The sequence below is a fragment of the Dermacentor silvarum genome, chromosome 4 (assembly GCF_013339745.2).
Source record: "Dermacentor silvarum isolate Dsil-2018 chromosome 4, BIME_Dsil_1.4, whole genome shotgun sequence".
NCBI classification, from domain to species: Eukaryota; Metazoa; Arthropoda; class Arachnida; order Ixodida; family Ixodidae; genus Dermacentor; species Dermacentor silvarum.
In genome coordinates, this window is record NC_051157.2 from 99,028,667 (window position 1) to 99,042,276 (window position 13,610).

Consider the following 13,610-nt stretch of genomic DNA (forward strand, 5'->3'; position numbering starts at 1 on the left):
GGTCGTGAAACAACCAACCAAGAGATTACGCTTATAGCATGTCATTCGAGCCGGCCTTGTCCATGAATTCCCATAAAGAGTTTATAGTTGGCAAGACATCAGCATGAAGGGGTGGCATAGGCTATGCCTGCCAAATATTTACAAGTTCGAACCCTGCCTGGGGACACGGATCTTTTGTCTCAGCAGCATTTTGTGATGGCATACCGGATGACTGAAAAAAAGACATTGCACAAAGATTTGTTTGGGATCCATAGAATAGCTATCACCATTAAATAGAGCCAAACTATGCAGAATACACAATGCAGTAGAATCTCGTTACAACGAACTTCGCGGGACCGCCAAATTTATTTCGTTATTTTGAAATATCGTAGTACTGAAAAACCGTTATTTTTATGTCAGTAATGTAACAGAACAACCTTTGCAGCAGGTGCATGTGTTGGTAAATAAATACATGTGTTGGTATGTAAATAATAAATGAAAACCCTGGGCACAGTTTCACTACAATTTATTGAAGAAGTCTGTTATCTTCTTCTGGCGAGTAAACAACAAGCGCTGCAAGACTAACACCTCCACATCCTCAACCTTCCTGTGAATGTCATCGGGGACATCTTTGCAGCGCCCGAGGAATGATCGGCTATTCTTGAGAAAAACTAGAACATCCAAGCTGGAAACAGTCTCTTCCTCTTCGTGCATTGATCCAGTGTCGGCATCGTCTTCATCACTACTACATTCTTCTTGCTCAAGCACTTTATTCACAATGTCTTCGCTGGTGAGCTCTGCGGATGTAGCCGCCGCGCTGTTGCTGTTTACGTAATCATCGAAGGTCATCGCGGTTTCTACGGGGAGCTTCTCGGTAAGCTCATTCCACAGTTCTGGGTTGAGCTCCTCTGTGTCCTTGCAGTCTCTTGGCGTAGATGAAGCCTTCAGAAGGCCTGCCTTTCGCCAGCAGTTGCTGATTGTGCTTGCCTTGACGCTCCACCTGTAAGCATTTCTGCAGCTTGACAGATGTTGAGCACAGTGGGCAGCTTCAGTCGAATGTTAATCACGGGGCGCTGCACAAGACACTTCTGAAATTTGGCCTTCACACATCTGATGATGCGCTGGTCCAAGGATTGGAGCAAAGAAACACAATTCGGGGGCATAAATTCAAGTTGCACATTGCTCAATCGCACATTCACTATACGTGCCGAGCAATTGTCAGCGATTAGAAGAATTTTTCTGTCTTTCTTCTTCATTGTGTCGTCGAGCTGCAGCAGCCACTGCGTGAACAATTCTCGTGTCATCCACGCTTTCTTGTTGGCTCAGTAGTCGCAAGCCAGTGAGACGTTTTTCAAACAGCGCGGCTTAGCAGACTTGCCAACAACTAGCGGCTTGAGTTTTTATTTATGCCCGTGGCGTTGCAGCGGAACAAAGCCGATATGCAGAGACGTGATTTCCTGCTGCTCTTGCACTTGTCATGTTTGAAGTTTATTGCTTTATCAGGCAACAGCTGATAAAAGCATGCCAGTTTCGTCAGCGTTGCAAACGTCGTCTGGAAATAAAGACTGGATGGTCTCTTGAAAGCGCTCGTTCTGCCAGGCAATCTGCACTCTCAGCATTTGCTACCTTATCTTTGCCACAAGCAACCTGCCACGCAATGCCATTCCTTTGCCAGAAGTGATAAAGCCATTCAGCACTTGCTTCGAAACCGGAGATGTCCAAGGCGACCGCGAACTGTCGCACCTTCTCTTGAATAATAGGGCCCGACAAAGGAACATCATGTTTGTCTGGCATCCTTAAACCACGTAAGGACAGCGTTGTCAACATCCTGGTAGTTGCCAAGCCGTAAGCGTTCTCTTGAGGGAGCCAGCTGTGACTCTCAATGTAATTTTACGATATTGTCCCGATCTTTGAGTATCGTTGCCGTTGTTGGCGGTGTGATATCACACTTCCTATACAGGTCGACTTGCTTTTTTCCAGCATTGAGCTTTGTCAGAAGGTCGACTTTTTTTTTAGCGAGAACTGGCGTCAGTTATTTTTAAAGTGGGGAGGCCAGGAGAACTCATTGTCAACAAAGCGAACACACAACACAATCACAGTGCCGACAATTTCGCCGCTCCTGCCAATCGCTATCAACGTGGTGACACTAGGCCTACAACGGCTGCGACGTAGTACGCGACCATACGCGACGCTCACGTTGATGCCGATGGTGCTGGGGCTGTTCCCTTTGAAACGGGTTCCCCAGCACATGGTTGCTGCTGCAGATGATGATTATAGGTGTAAGCTTCAGGAATTTGGTACCAAACTTCAACGGAACTTTGTAATAACATAACGAAGCATCTTGGTGATTGCGGGATTAAATTACATGCATTATTCTTAAATATTCGGTTATCTGAAATTCGTAGCACTGAAATTTTTCACAATGAAAGTATAGGCATTCTGCGGAAATTAAAAAAAAATGTTGTAAATCTGATGTTCGTAGTAACGAGATTTTACTGTAGAGATATGTTTTGATATGTTATTCAGGCAAGGAAAATTGAAAAGGGGAAGATTGCTTTTTGGCTATGATTCTCGTGCATCACTGTTTTTGCCGAGTAAATATATGCTAGGAGCTTCACATGGGTAATGCGCCAGTCTAGCACGATTTTCTCACATTTGCGTACAGGAGGAGGAACGCGACACGCATGGTCTGCAAATGGTTCCACCAGGATTCCATGTGGTACAACTGCCCTTCAGCGATGACCGCCGTCGGCTACAAGCACTCGAGGAGGGCACAACCAAGGCTTCCCCTGCACTGATTGCCCTGGCCAAGGAGATGGCAGAAAAGCTGCGTTTCACTTATCATCCAGACAAGTTCGAAAATCCAGGTGTGGCATACAATGCTGTGTTGGTACTTTTTAATTTAATATTAACGCTAAAGGCCAGTGAACTTGTGCACCTGAGGCCACGTAGCCACATGTTGTGGTTCCAGATCTGGCCATTGGACTGCTTCGAGCAGTTGCCTCCCTTCCCCTGCCTCATGCTATCGCATTTTCCTGGACTTGCAGCACCTTCCATGCATATGTGACCGTGTTCTTCCTTGGACATTGAGAGTTTGTCCTTCCCCACAGTTGCCTGCTTATTAGGCTGGCTGCATTTTGTAGTACGAAAGTTGAGGGAAAAGAATGTTGCATTATACAGTCAAACCCGAATATAACAAACTCGGATAGAGCGAAATATGCTCTCTATCAAACACTTGAAGTTCTCCTATGATTATGCATGTAATAAAATGTATTTTTTAGGGGCGAAGCTCCTTAGGGTTTTGGTCTGTCCCTCCTCTGTAGTATCTAGTAGTAGTAGTAGTAGTAGTAGTCGTCGTAGTAGGTAGCCACGTCTACTTTTATGAAAAAAAAATTCCGAAAGTTGTGTCCGTAGCGCGGAATCGAACCATGGACCCCTCGCTTCCGAACGCGCGGCACTAGCCACTACGCCACGAAGCACACATGGACACACGCACCACGATGACAATAAATACCCAACATTAACGAAAGACTGCGCATTTCGAACGCGTTTGTGCTAGCGCGTTACGGCCCGTGTAAGAAGCTGGTGTAAGACACTGTGGCCTCTCCGCCTTACCTCCGTATTCATAAACGCTCCTCGACTTGAACTTGACTTGCCACCGCCTTGGGCAGCGCGTTCGAAACGCGTTGAAGGCGGTGGCAAGTCAAGTTCAAGTCGAGGAGCGTTTATGAATACGGGGGTTATACTCTCTCAGCAGTCATGTGATGGCGTCGGCAAGCGCGGTGCATGTTCCGGCATGTGTAAACGGCTGCGTAAGACGCTGTGGCCTCTCCCTCTTACTAGAGAGTACTGCACGTTTCTAACGCATTTGTGCTAGCGTCCCCTTAAGGGGGAGATGGTGCAATTATAATGAAGGGCGCTGTTATAAAATAGGAATGACGTCACATATGGCGCGTGTCATTGGTGGAAGTCAATCGTTCGATTTAGTGCGGCGAGACTGGGCGAATTACACGGAAGATTCACGGTTTACCGATGATTCCCTCCGGAGCTTCGCCCACTCATCATCATTCACCCCGTGGATATGCGATGTTTTTTATAACAAACCAGGCATTGGATATATCGAACTTTGAGTGCGCGCGATCTGTCACCAAACAGCCACAAACGCACTCCGCCGCCGGCTTTGGGTAGTCTCCTACTGTCTCCGTGTAGCCGCAGTGCCTGGCCGTGCCTCCTCCCAGCCGTGCTTTGCAGCGCCTCCATTCGGCAGCCGCCTACCGCGTGGACAGCTATGTGCGAGGAGCTGCGTACCTATCACGCTTTAAGAAAGCTTCGGGCATCAGGTGACGGGAGAAGGAGAAGGCAGCCTACGAACTTTTCCACGTCCTCCATGCTTCCTTTGTTTGCGTTTGCAAGTCGTGCTGCTGGGGATACAGGGAAGTGGACTGGAGTTCATTGAAATGATGTCACGTGTCGAAAATGTGGTCCTCATTGATGGAGCTAAACGAAGTTAAGGCGAAAATCACTGCCTACTGCAAATAGGAGTACTTTTCTGTGCAGTAAATTACTTTTGGAGTAATTATTCACGGTAAGTGGTATGGGTTTTCTTCGTTAGCGCGTTTTCGCTTCACTGTTCACAACATTGCGCATGACGAATTTCGTGCCGAAGTTCCTTATAAGCAAGTTCGATTATATCGAACTGCTCCATATATCGAACAAATAGCGTTGAATCACACTGTTCGTTATAACCGGGTTTGACTGTATTTAAAGCACTATTGCAAGTACAGTTGCTGACCAATAATTCGGATGCAATGGGAACCGCCGAAGAGTCCGAATAATTGGGAGTCTAAAATATCAGATTTGCCAGAAAATTAGTTACTTTATTCCACAAGCAGCCAGAAAAGCATGTCAGCGTGTTGCTGTGTACACATGTACACTTGCCTGCGACCTGGTCAATCTGTATTTCGACCATTGCCATGCTGTCGCTACAGCTAAACGAAAGTACAGTCAACTTGGAAAATACAATAGAAAGTGCGTGAGTACAAACAAAAGTACCATCAACTCTTCATCTGTGGTAATATAACAGAAGTCGATCGCACTGCAATAGCCTAATGACTAGAGGCCGGATCTTTAGGCATTAAAAAAGCGCATTTTAGGCGCCAAAAATAGGCAGGCAAAGCAACGTTTTAGGCCTCCAACATCGTAAATATAGGCACAATAAATTTTTACATAAATGCAAATAATTTCAAACGAAGACGTGCGCGACCTGAATCTACGACAGAAAAACAAATGTTATTGTTTATGATGGCACAAAGGCGCCAACAGTTGAACATAGCCGTGCAATTGTCCCATAAAACTGCTGGACTAATGACCATCATTTGACGTAATTCAACAAGCAAAGTGCTCATATTCACGTTCAATGGCCACTGTACTCGAGCGTTGCATAAAGTGAAACAAGAATGAAAAAGAATACTTGAAAGCTCGGAATACTGATTAAAAAAGCGCTACTTTATGCAGGGTGTCTACCAACCGGGAAAACAGGGAATTCTCAGGGATTTTGAATATTCTGGAAAAACTCAGGGAAAACTCAGGGAATTTGTGCCTCTATCAGGGAAAATTACTGTAGGGATGGTCGAATATAGGGTATTGACGAATATTTCATTGAATAATTCTATGTTCGTTATTCGCTTCGATTCGAATTCATGGATTCAATATTTTCGAATTATATAGCGGTCCCGAGTAGGCAGCCAAAAGCCACGGACGGTCGGTGCACATCTCGGAGGCTATGCATCACGTCATGGCTGCCATACATCAACCATAAATCTCGAAGGCTATATGTTTTTGCATTAAAGAGCCTGAAATGTGCGACGCCGAAGAGCAGAAACGGCGCTAGCGCACAACCGAAACGAAGCGGCGGAGTCCGCACAGCTATAGTCAGCAGCGGAAATCGTACGTGAATGACAGCAACGACGGAACGCTTCGTGCCTATTTGTGCCTTTATTGCGTTTACCGTCGCGCATAACAACGCGTTGGCCGCAGGATTTCATAGTCGCCACCCATCATCGCGTCGATAGCTGCCGCGGTTTCTTTCGCAGCGGTTTCGTTTAGTTTCGTTTTGACTCAATACGCACGTCGGCCGCGTGCCTAAAGAGCTGCGTAGTGGCCATCCATGATCGCATAGATAGCGACCGCGATTTCGTCTGAAGTTGTTGTAGTGAACGGTAGTTTCGTTCTGACACGGTGCGTGCGTCCGCCGGGTACGGCCACACTAGCGGCAAGGTGCCGCGCGTCAGCGCCTTGCCGCGAAGTCCACCGTGGCAATCGCGTCTCGCCGCGCGGCAGCGCGATATGATCTCGCGCGCTCTCGGATCGCGGAATCACCGTGAGCGAAAAGGGTGCGATGAGACAGCGTCCAGAAATCCCTCTATAGAACCGCGAGAGACGACAATCGTCGATTGATAACCCGGCGCGGAGCGGCGGAGGTCCGGTTGCCATTGGCTCTGTGACGTCACCCTCGTCGCTCTCGGCACCCTCGGCAAGCCTTTTGTAAAACCCCCGATTCCTGCCGCTTTTTCCGCGCTCGTCATGATGCGTTGCCGCTCGCGGCATGACGCGGGCGTTTTTGCCGCTATCGTGGCCATACCCTTTTAAGCACCGCAAAGTCGCCGTTCATAATCGTGTCGATAGCGGCCGCGGTTGCGACAAGCAGTTGTTTCGGTTTGACTCGGGTCAAAGCTGTCGAGGATGAAGCGCACCGGCTACATCACGATGGACGTGCGATCCGTTGGCGTTGAGCTTACTGGCGAAAAAATTATCGGGATGTGCGCGCGGTAGTGCAAAGCGTGTCGCAAATGATGGCGCGCGCCGCAGCCGTGCTGCGAAGGAAGTCGCGAGGCCTCGATCGCCGCTGCGAGAGCCAATCAGTCACGAGATGACGAGAATTGCAGCTTCCGCACTGCTTTTGTGCTAAATAGCGAAAGGCTCATCCATTATACTAATAAAATCGTGCTGACGTAGTAAGCATTTGCTTATTGTTTTCTGCATACCCTGATAATTCGGACATTTTTTTTTCAATCCCGTGAAATTTGAATTAACTAGGTTTTGCTGTAATATGTGATATATACTGTTCAAACTATTCGATTCGAAACTATTTGACCAAATCACTATTCGCTTCGAACCTCAAATCCACTATTCGCCCGTCCCTAAATTAGCTGTAATTTAATTGAAAGGGAACGAAAGTTGCGGCAATGGAGGGAGGGAGGGGAGGCGACGTTTAGCTGCGCCACCAAATGTTTATTTATATAAAAATGTGGTGAGGCGAGAAGGTGGTAAAGACTTCGGACGCTGCTCGACGAGTGTCCCGTTCTGATCTCGTCGAAAACTTCCGAGCCGCCCCCAGAGGCACAGGCAACAGTCACCAGCGCCGTGCGCGTTCGGTACGAACGCGGGCAAAACGTCGACGGCGTCGACAACAGTTCGGCGCATTGCTGGTGCTGCTGCATGTCTAAGTTTATACAGCTGATAAAACTACTATCCTTACTCCGTATAGCTCTCTACTAATTTGCTATCGCAATTGATGCTTAGCATTTTTTTTAACATACTTACTAAAGAGTGACAGCATCAGGCAACATGGTGTCAGCCCATCTTGATGTAAAAGAAAGTTCCGTTTCACTCAGGGAATTTAGCAAAATCACTCAGGGAAAACCTGGAAAACTCAGGGAATCTGAAAATGTCAACTTGGTAGACACCCTGTTTATGCCTGCCTGACGCAATTTAATTAAGACATAACAAAAACAGACAAATAATAAATGCCAGAGAGACTACAATTTATTAAGAAATTGACATGTTCTTACATGAGGACTGTTAGGTACAACTCTGGCAATTTTCTCATATACAATGACATTATCGGAATTGTACAGGCAAAACGCCCCAACACTGCCAAATACACTTCCGTCCATTTGAAGTGCACGTGTTTGAAGAAATCTGTTTGGAGAGCACGCGCAACGTAGCCTAAGGATCGCTGTGAATATTGTGGAAACGATAGCAAACTACCACCATCTCCAAATTTTTGGATTCAAAATTGTTCCTCTTGTCACTGAGAATGATCTTGTACGCTGAGAAGGAATGCTCGACGAAGACGTGCAGCCGAAATGGGCGAGCAAAGGCATCACAGTTTGGCAGTGGTAGTGGAGACAAGGTGTCAGCAGTGCGCAGTCGAAATGGACGAGGAGTGGCAGGAGCATTCGAAAAGCAGCTGAAGCTAGGTGTCAGAAGCGTACTGCAGCGTCTCAGGAAGAACGACAACACTGTTTGCCCATTGATGCCTTTAATCAGTGTTCGTCTCATCATTTTGCGCACAACAGGAACGCTCAAAAGGAGCAGAACGGGTAAAACTAATGCTAGCACATTATTGTCACATGAATCCCATTGATCGCCCTCAATTTTAAGTGTTATAGTAGCATTACATTTGTGCATATGTGGTTAAAGCAATTAAATTTCACCATGCCTCGAAAGTTCATGGCTTCAGTAAGTCGGCCTGTTCAATAGCTACTTCAAATAACAGGTCCATTCTGCGATTCATTTTGCAATTTATCTGATGTGCCATAGGTGTGCTGCACTAAGGTCTGAATCTGAACTACCAGTTGGTAAGGCAACATCTTTGAACGAAACAGCGCAAAAGACGGAATGTTGGTTTGCCACTCACCGTATCCCGTCTTTTGCGCTGTTTCGTTCAAATATGTTGGTTAGCCAGGATGACAAGCAGTTTTTAGTTTTTATTTTGTTGTAACCAATTCTGTGTTTCAGTCCAACATGTGGTGTTGCTAATTTATGTGTAGTTGCCCCTAATGTTGTCTATGCCATAGCATTTTGTTTTAGCCTATATTCTCTTTATTTCAGATATCACTGTAAGACTTGTTCCAAACGGAATAGAGACCTTTTTTGGAATGGTTCTTGTTTGTCTTGAAAGCAGTTTCAAAGTTTTTTCTGCTATATATAGTAGGCTGTGTTTATCCAAATGAAATTCCGTGCAGCATTTTGAGCCTAACGTTGCACATGTGTATGCTTGCCTCTACTAGAGCTGCAAAGTTTTTGGAGCTGTTTGGAAGCCCTGGCTCTTGATCGGGATGATGCGGAACGCCCCGAGGACTACACACGTGAGTCTTACTGCTGTTGCAGCTTTAACCGTTCTGTAGCTACCAGCAGTATTGGGCATTCTTTGACAGGCACTGTTCTAGCACCGAACTCTACGCCATAAAAACTAGTTTGGGCTTTATTTGTTACATACTGTCAGTAGGCAAATCTCCATTACGGTTTACAGGATACAGTAAAACCTTGTTAATCAGTGGTGGTTCAACTGCGCCATTTGCGCCACTTTGCTACAATTCTACTTGTCTGCGCCCACCGAAGTGAAACTTGCGCCAAGTGCGCCAAAGCACCACCTTTGCCTTGGGCGCTACGCGGACATTGCAGTAGCGTGGCCGATCCCTCCGTTTGTGGACAGACCCGCGGCTAAGCATTCCGACCATTGGTGACGCAGACTTTGCGACCAAGCTTCGCGCACGGAATCCTTGATCGGACACCCAGTTAAGCCTTTCAGCACTCGATGTTTCGGAATTCGCGATAAGCACATCGAGCGTCGTCTCCTCGAGCCCACGGCTAGGCATTGTTCCACAAAATTGTTTTTCTGAATTTCTAGTCGCCTTTGTGTTATGTCTGATTTCATAAAACTATTCTTAGTAGTCTACAAGTGCTATTTACATAGGCAAATAAAGTCTGTTTGCAACGTTTTCTGCTCTAGGCACGCAAGCTAAATGGCTGCGTCAGTCTGTCTTGCTTGTGTTCATTTGCTCTAAAGAAATACTTAACAATTGTGTAGTAGTAATAGGCTGCACCAAATGTCATGCACTTTATTTTCTTCTGCTCCAACGGATCCAAAACACAAAATTTTGTGCTACAGAACTGCTACAAAATGCTAATGTGGCTGCTTCTAAATTGCTACAAACCAGCTTTTTTCCTGCTCCAAAAATTGCTCCAATTCTTAAACTGGCTGGACCACCACTGGTTAATTCAACCCTCGTTAATGCTAACTCGCCCTCTAGACTCGGCAAGCATTTCTAGCATAAAGCTTGGCAATTCAGGTGCTTTCGGTAACGCATCAGTTAACTTGAACGACCTTTGAAACACGCCAAGCCTGAAGCGCTGCAAATATGCGATGCAAAGGAGCAAAAGCTGCGTTAGTGTTCAACAGAAACTAACCGGCAGAGTCCACATCACCATAGTCATCAGCAGGAACTGTATGGGAACATGACACAAGCATGGCCACTCAATAAAAACACTTTACAGCAGCCTGCACGCTGGCACTAAACCCACAGCCTACTTAGCGATGGACTAACTATCTGTTGCCAACCAGCTCACTGGCGAAAAAATAAACTGGATGTGCGAGCGGTAGTGAAAAGCTTGTCTTCTCGGATGAAGACACAGTTCTCCCGCTGAAGCCTCACTGCAAGGGAAGTTGTGAGGCCCTCGCCACTGCGAGCACTTATCAGTCGCGAAATGACAAGAATTGCAGCTTCTCCGCCGATTTCATTGAAATTAAAGTGAGAGTTTCAAGTTTAATCAGTACATAAGGGCATTTAATGTAGTAAGCATTTGTTTGTTTTCTTGGTACATTAGATAATTAGAAATTCAGTTAATTCAGACATTTTTTCCACTCCTATGACATCCGAATGGACAAAGTTTGGATCTAATTTGACATGAAAAAAATATGACGTACTAAATGCCATGTTAGTACTCCTCCTTCTATGCCTTGAATGAGCTAGGTTCGTCCGCGCATTTCTGGTACAAATGGCCAAGGACTAGCTCAGCTTGTCAGTGGTGCTTTGCATTTTCTAGCAATTTCCATGGACGAGCCTAGTTTTGTCTTGGTGCTTAGTCATGTTTTTGGTTGAAGGCAGCACAGATTCCATGGGACAGCGCAAGCTGAAGCGAATTTATTCTGTCTGAGAAGGTAAAACATGTTGTAAACTGGGGTTTTTAAAAATAATTTGGCCATTTCTTGGCCACAATTTGGGATATTAGTGTGATACAGAAAGGGGGTTAAGCAAATTTTGATGGTAACATGTTATGTTAGCCCTTTCATTTAATCCATTTGGTAGATCAACATTAATGCATACTTTACTACAAGGTCCCAACCATGAGAAGATGAAAGACAAGGCAGGAGAGGAGATGGAAGCCTTTTTGGAAGCTGCTTTTCCAGATGGCTGCAACACTACCACTGCGGGATCCAGGAAGCGGGCTGTAAGTATTGCGCATAGTATATTCTGAGAAAGCAATTGGGGGTCATGACCATGGGTTCTTAGCACGGACGTTTATTATCACAATTTCTACGACCAACACACACCGTTAGCCCAATTTGTAGGCACCACTGTGGTTTCACAGATGCATTCAGTATGCGACAGGTGTGTTTGTTTGACATTGCCTTTGTTTGTTTGACACGGCAGCACTCTTAGACAGCTGAAATCACCTATGTAAGTTCACTTTTCCAGGCATAAGACATCACTGTGCCGATGTTCCTCTCGGGTGAAGCGATTGCTCTGACTCGGTGCATGGTCGAGTCCCTCCTACCTTATTTAAAAAAAAAAATGTAAATGCCAACAAGCCTGAAATACTTTAGGCGACTGCAGAATTTCTCAAGCCACTCGGCAAGAACGACGAGCTAAACTAGTCACTCTGGTAGGCATGGTCAATGCAGCCTCTGTTACTTCATCGTGCTTTCCAGTATTTGTTACTTCATAGCTTTGAACATTTCAAAGCCCGACTCTTAAAGTCTGCTTGTGTTGTTTTAATGATGTCTACTGTTACAACCCTTCATTTTGTAGCAAGCTGCAGATGGGGGCGGGGCGAAGAAAGCTCGCTCTGAAAATCAAGGCAGCACTGTGGACGTCCGTGAAGAGGCCAAGCGTGGCAAGGTAAAGTTGCTCCCTCGATATTTCTGATCACATTTTATAAAGCTAAGTGGTCTACTCACGTGGACTGTTGTTTGGCAGGACAAAAGGGTTAGTCTGTGAAAAAATCTATTTTCCACGCCTTCCGTCATCTTTGGTGCCCGATGACAACATGAAACTTTTCTAACTTCGTATCACACGATACAAAGTAGCTTTGCCGCCGCAAAGAAAATGGACTCCCTTACCTTGCACAAATCATGTCTTTATCACTGTCAGGCAGCAGCTAGAACACAGCAACGAAAAAAACTCGAGATAACCAGGCAGATATCTGCCTCTGAACACGAGATGTGCACAGCTGCTACCAAAATGCGCACGAAACAAGTGCACGAGTAGTTCCAATTCACGTTAACCAATAGGAGCGCTCTCTGCACGCCACGTGACTGCCGTAACAAATTGCAATGCTAGTTTTCCCTTTTCGTGCTTGCGTTTACCAATTTCATTTCTGCATGGAGAAATGCTATTAAAAAAGTGCAATTTTCTCAAATTCTGCAACGTATTTGATTCAAATATTTCGCCATGAGATAAAAGAGGATCTTGAGATTGCGGGGGGGAAAAAAAGTTAAAAATCTGAAATTTTTAGAGAAAGTTTTCTCATGTTCGTCCTTAATTTCCCGCTATTTGGGTGATATGATTTCAGATTATACTAATTCTTGCGCCTTCCCACGTATTATCAAGATTCTACTGTACATGTACCTTCTATGTCAACAATGCTCTATTATGGTACCTCATGGCAGCAGCACTGCTGCTGTTTCCAACTACAATGGAATCTCGTTGATACGATCTTCACGGGAACCAGAAAATAAAGCCTATCATCCGAAAATCGTATTAACAATATTCTACTGTAATCATCACTGAAAACAAGCACTAGTTTGTTGGTGGCTTGTAATGAAATATTGAAAGGTTGTGCAGCATGTACATTAATATATATACTTGGAAAACACAGAAAACAGCACATTGTTTATTAATTTTTTGTACATAATTGGCAATGAAGTTTATAAGTAATATACATACAGCCAGATGAAATCTGCCTGTTCTAGCTTGGTGTGCACAAAAATTGAATTAACAATACAAGCAATGAGGCATTTGTGCAAAATTGGCAGGTATAAATAGTGAAAAGTCTAGCAACATTAATCTTGAATGGTCACTCCAGAGAAGGGAATTGAGGAAGGTGTGATGAACACCTCTACCCAAGTCATTCAAGATTCAGGTAGCTTGCTTAGTCATGCAGTCATTATTCTCTTGCTGCTACTCTTAGCAAAACATTGCAAACACCATTTTAGAGTGTAGTGTAGAACTGTTGACAAAGACGATAGCACATGCTTACGCCTTGTCCTGAGTTGTATTATGCAATAGTTGTTCAACTATGCACTTCAGAAGAAACCCCCTGTTCATATTGCTAAGGCCCCATTAGTGCACCTGCTGGAGCATTCACGGTCACTGGAATTTGCACCATAGTTGGTGCAGCCTGGTGTCGAACACGAATGTTCGATATATCCAGAATAAGGTCTCTTTATAAAGACACTTGATTCTGGATATATCGAACATTCGTGTAACATCCCCTTGAAAATGTTATGCAGAAGCAGTGTTCTACACGTTCCTCTAAAACAGGAACGAAAGCTCGTTCCTTGT

At 45.2% G+C, this 13,610-nt stretch overlaps 1 protein-coding gene across 1 annotated transcript in view; it reads left to right on the forward strand.

Moving 5' to 3' along the window:
- LOC119450438 (ATP-dependent DNA helicase 2 subunit 1) overlaps positions 1–13,610 on the forward strand; it is a 38,261-nt gene that overhangs the window by 23,248 nt on the left and 1,403 nt on the right. The window contains exons 12-15 of the mRNA XM_037713882.2: positions 2,645–2,846; positions 9,054–9,131; positions 11,162–11,274; positions 11,856–11,945. Coding sequence (XP_037569810.1) covers positions 2,645–2,846; positions 9,054–9,131; positions 11,162–11,274; positions 11,856–11,945 — 483 coding nt within the window. The remainder of the gene's footprint in view (positions 1–2,644; positions 2,847–9,053; positions 9,132–11,161; positions 11,275–11,855; positions 11,946–13,610) is intronic.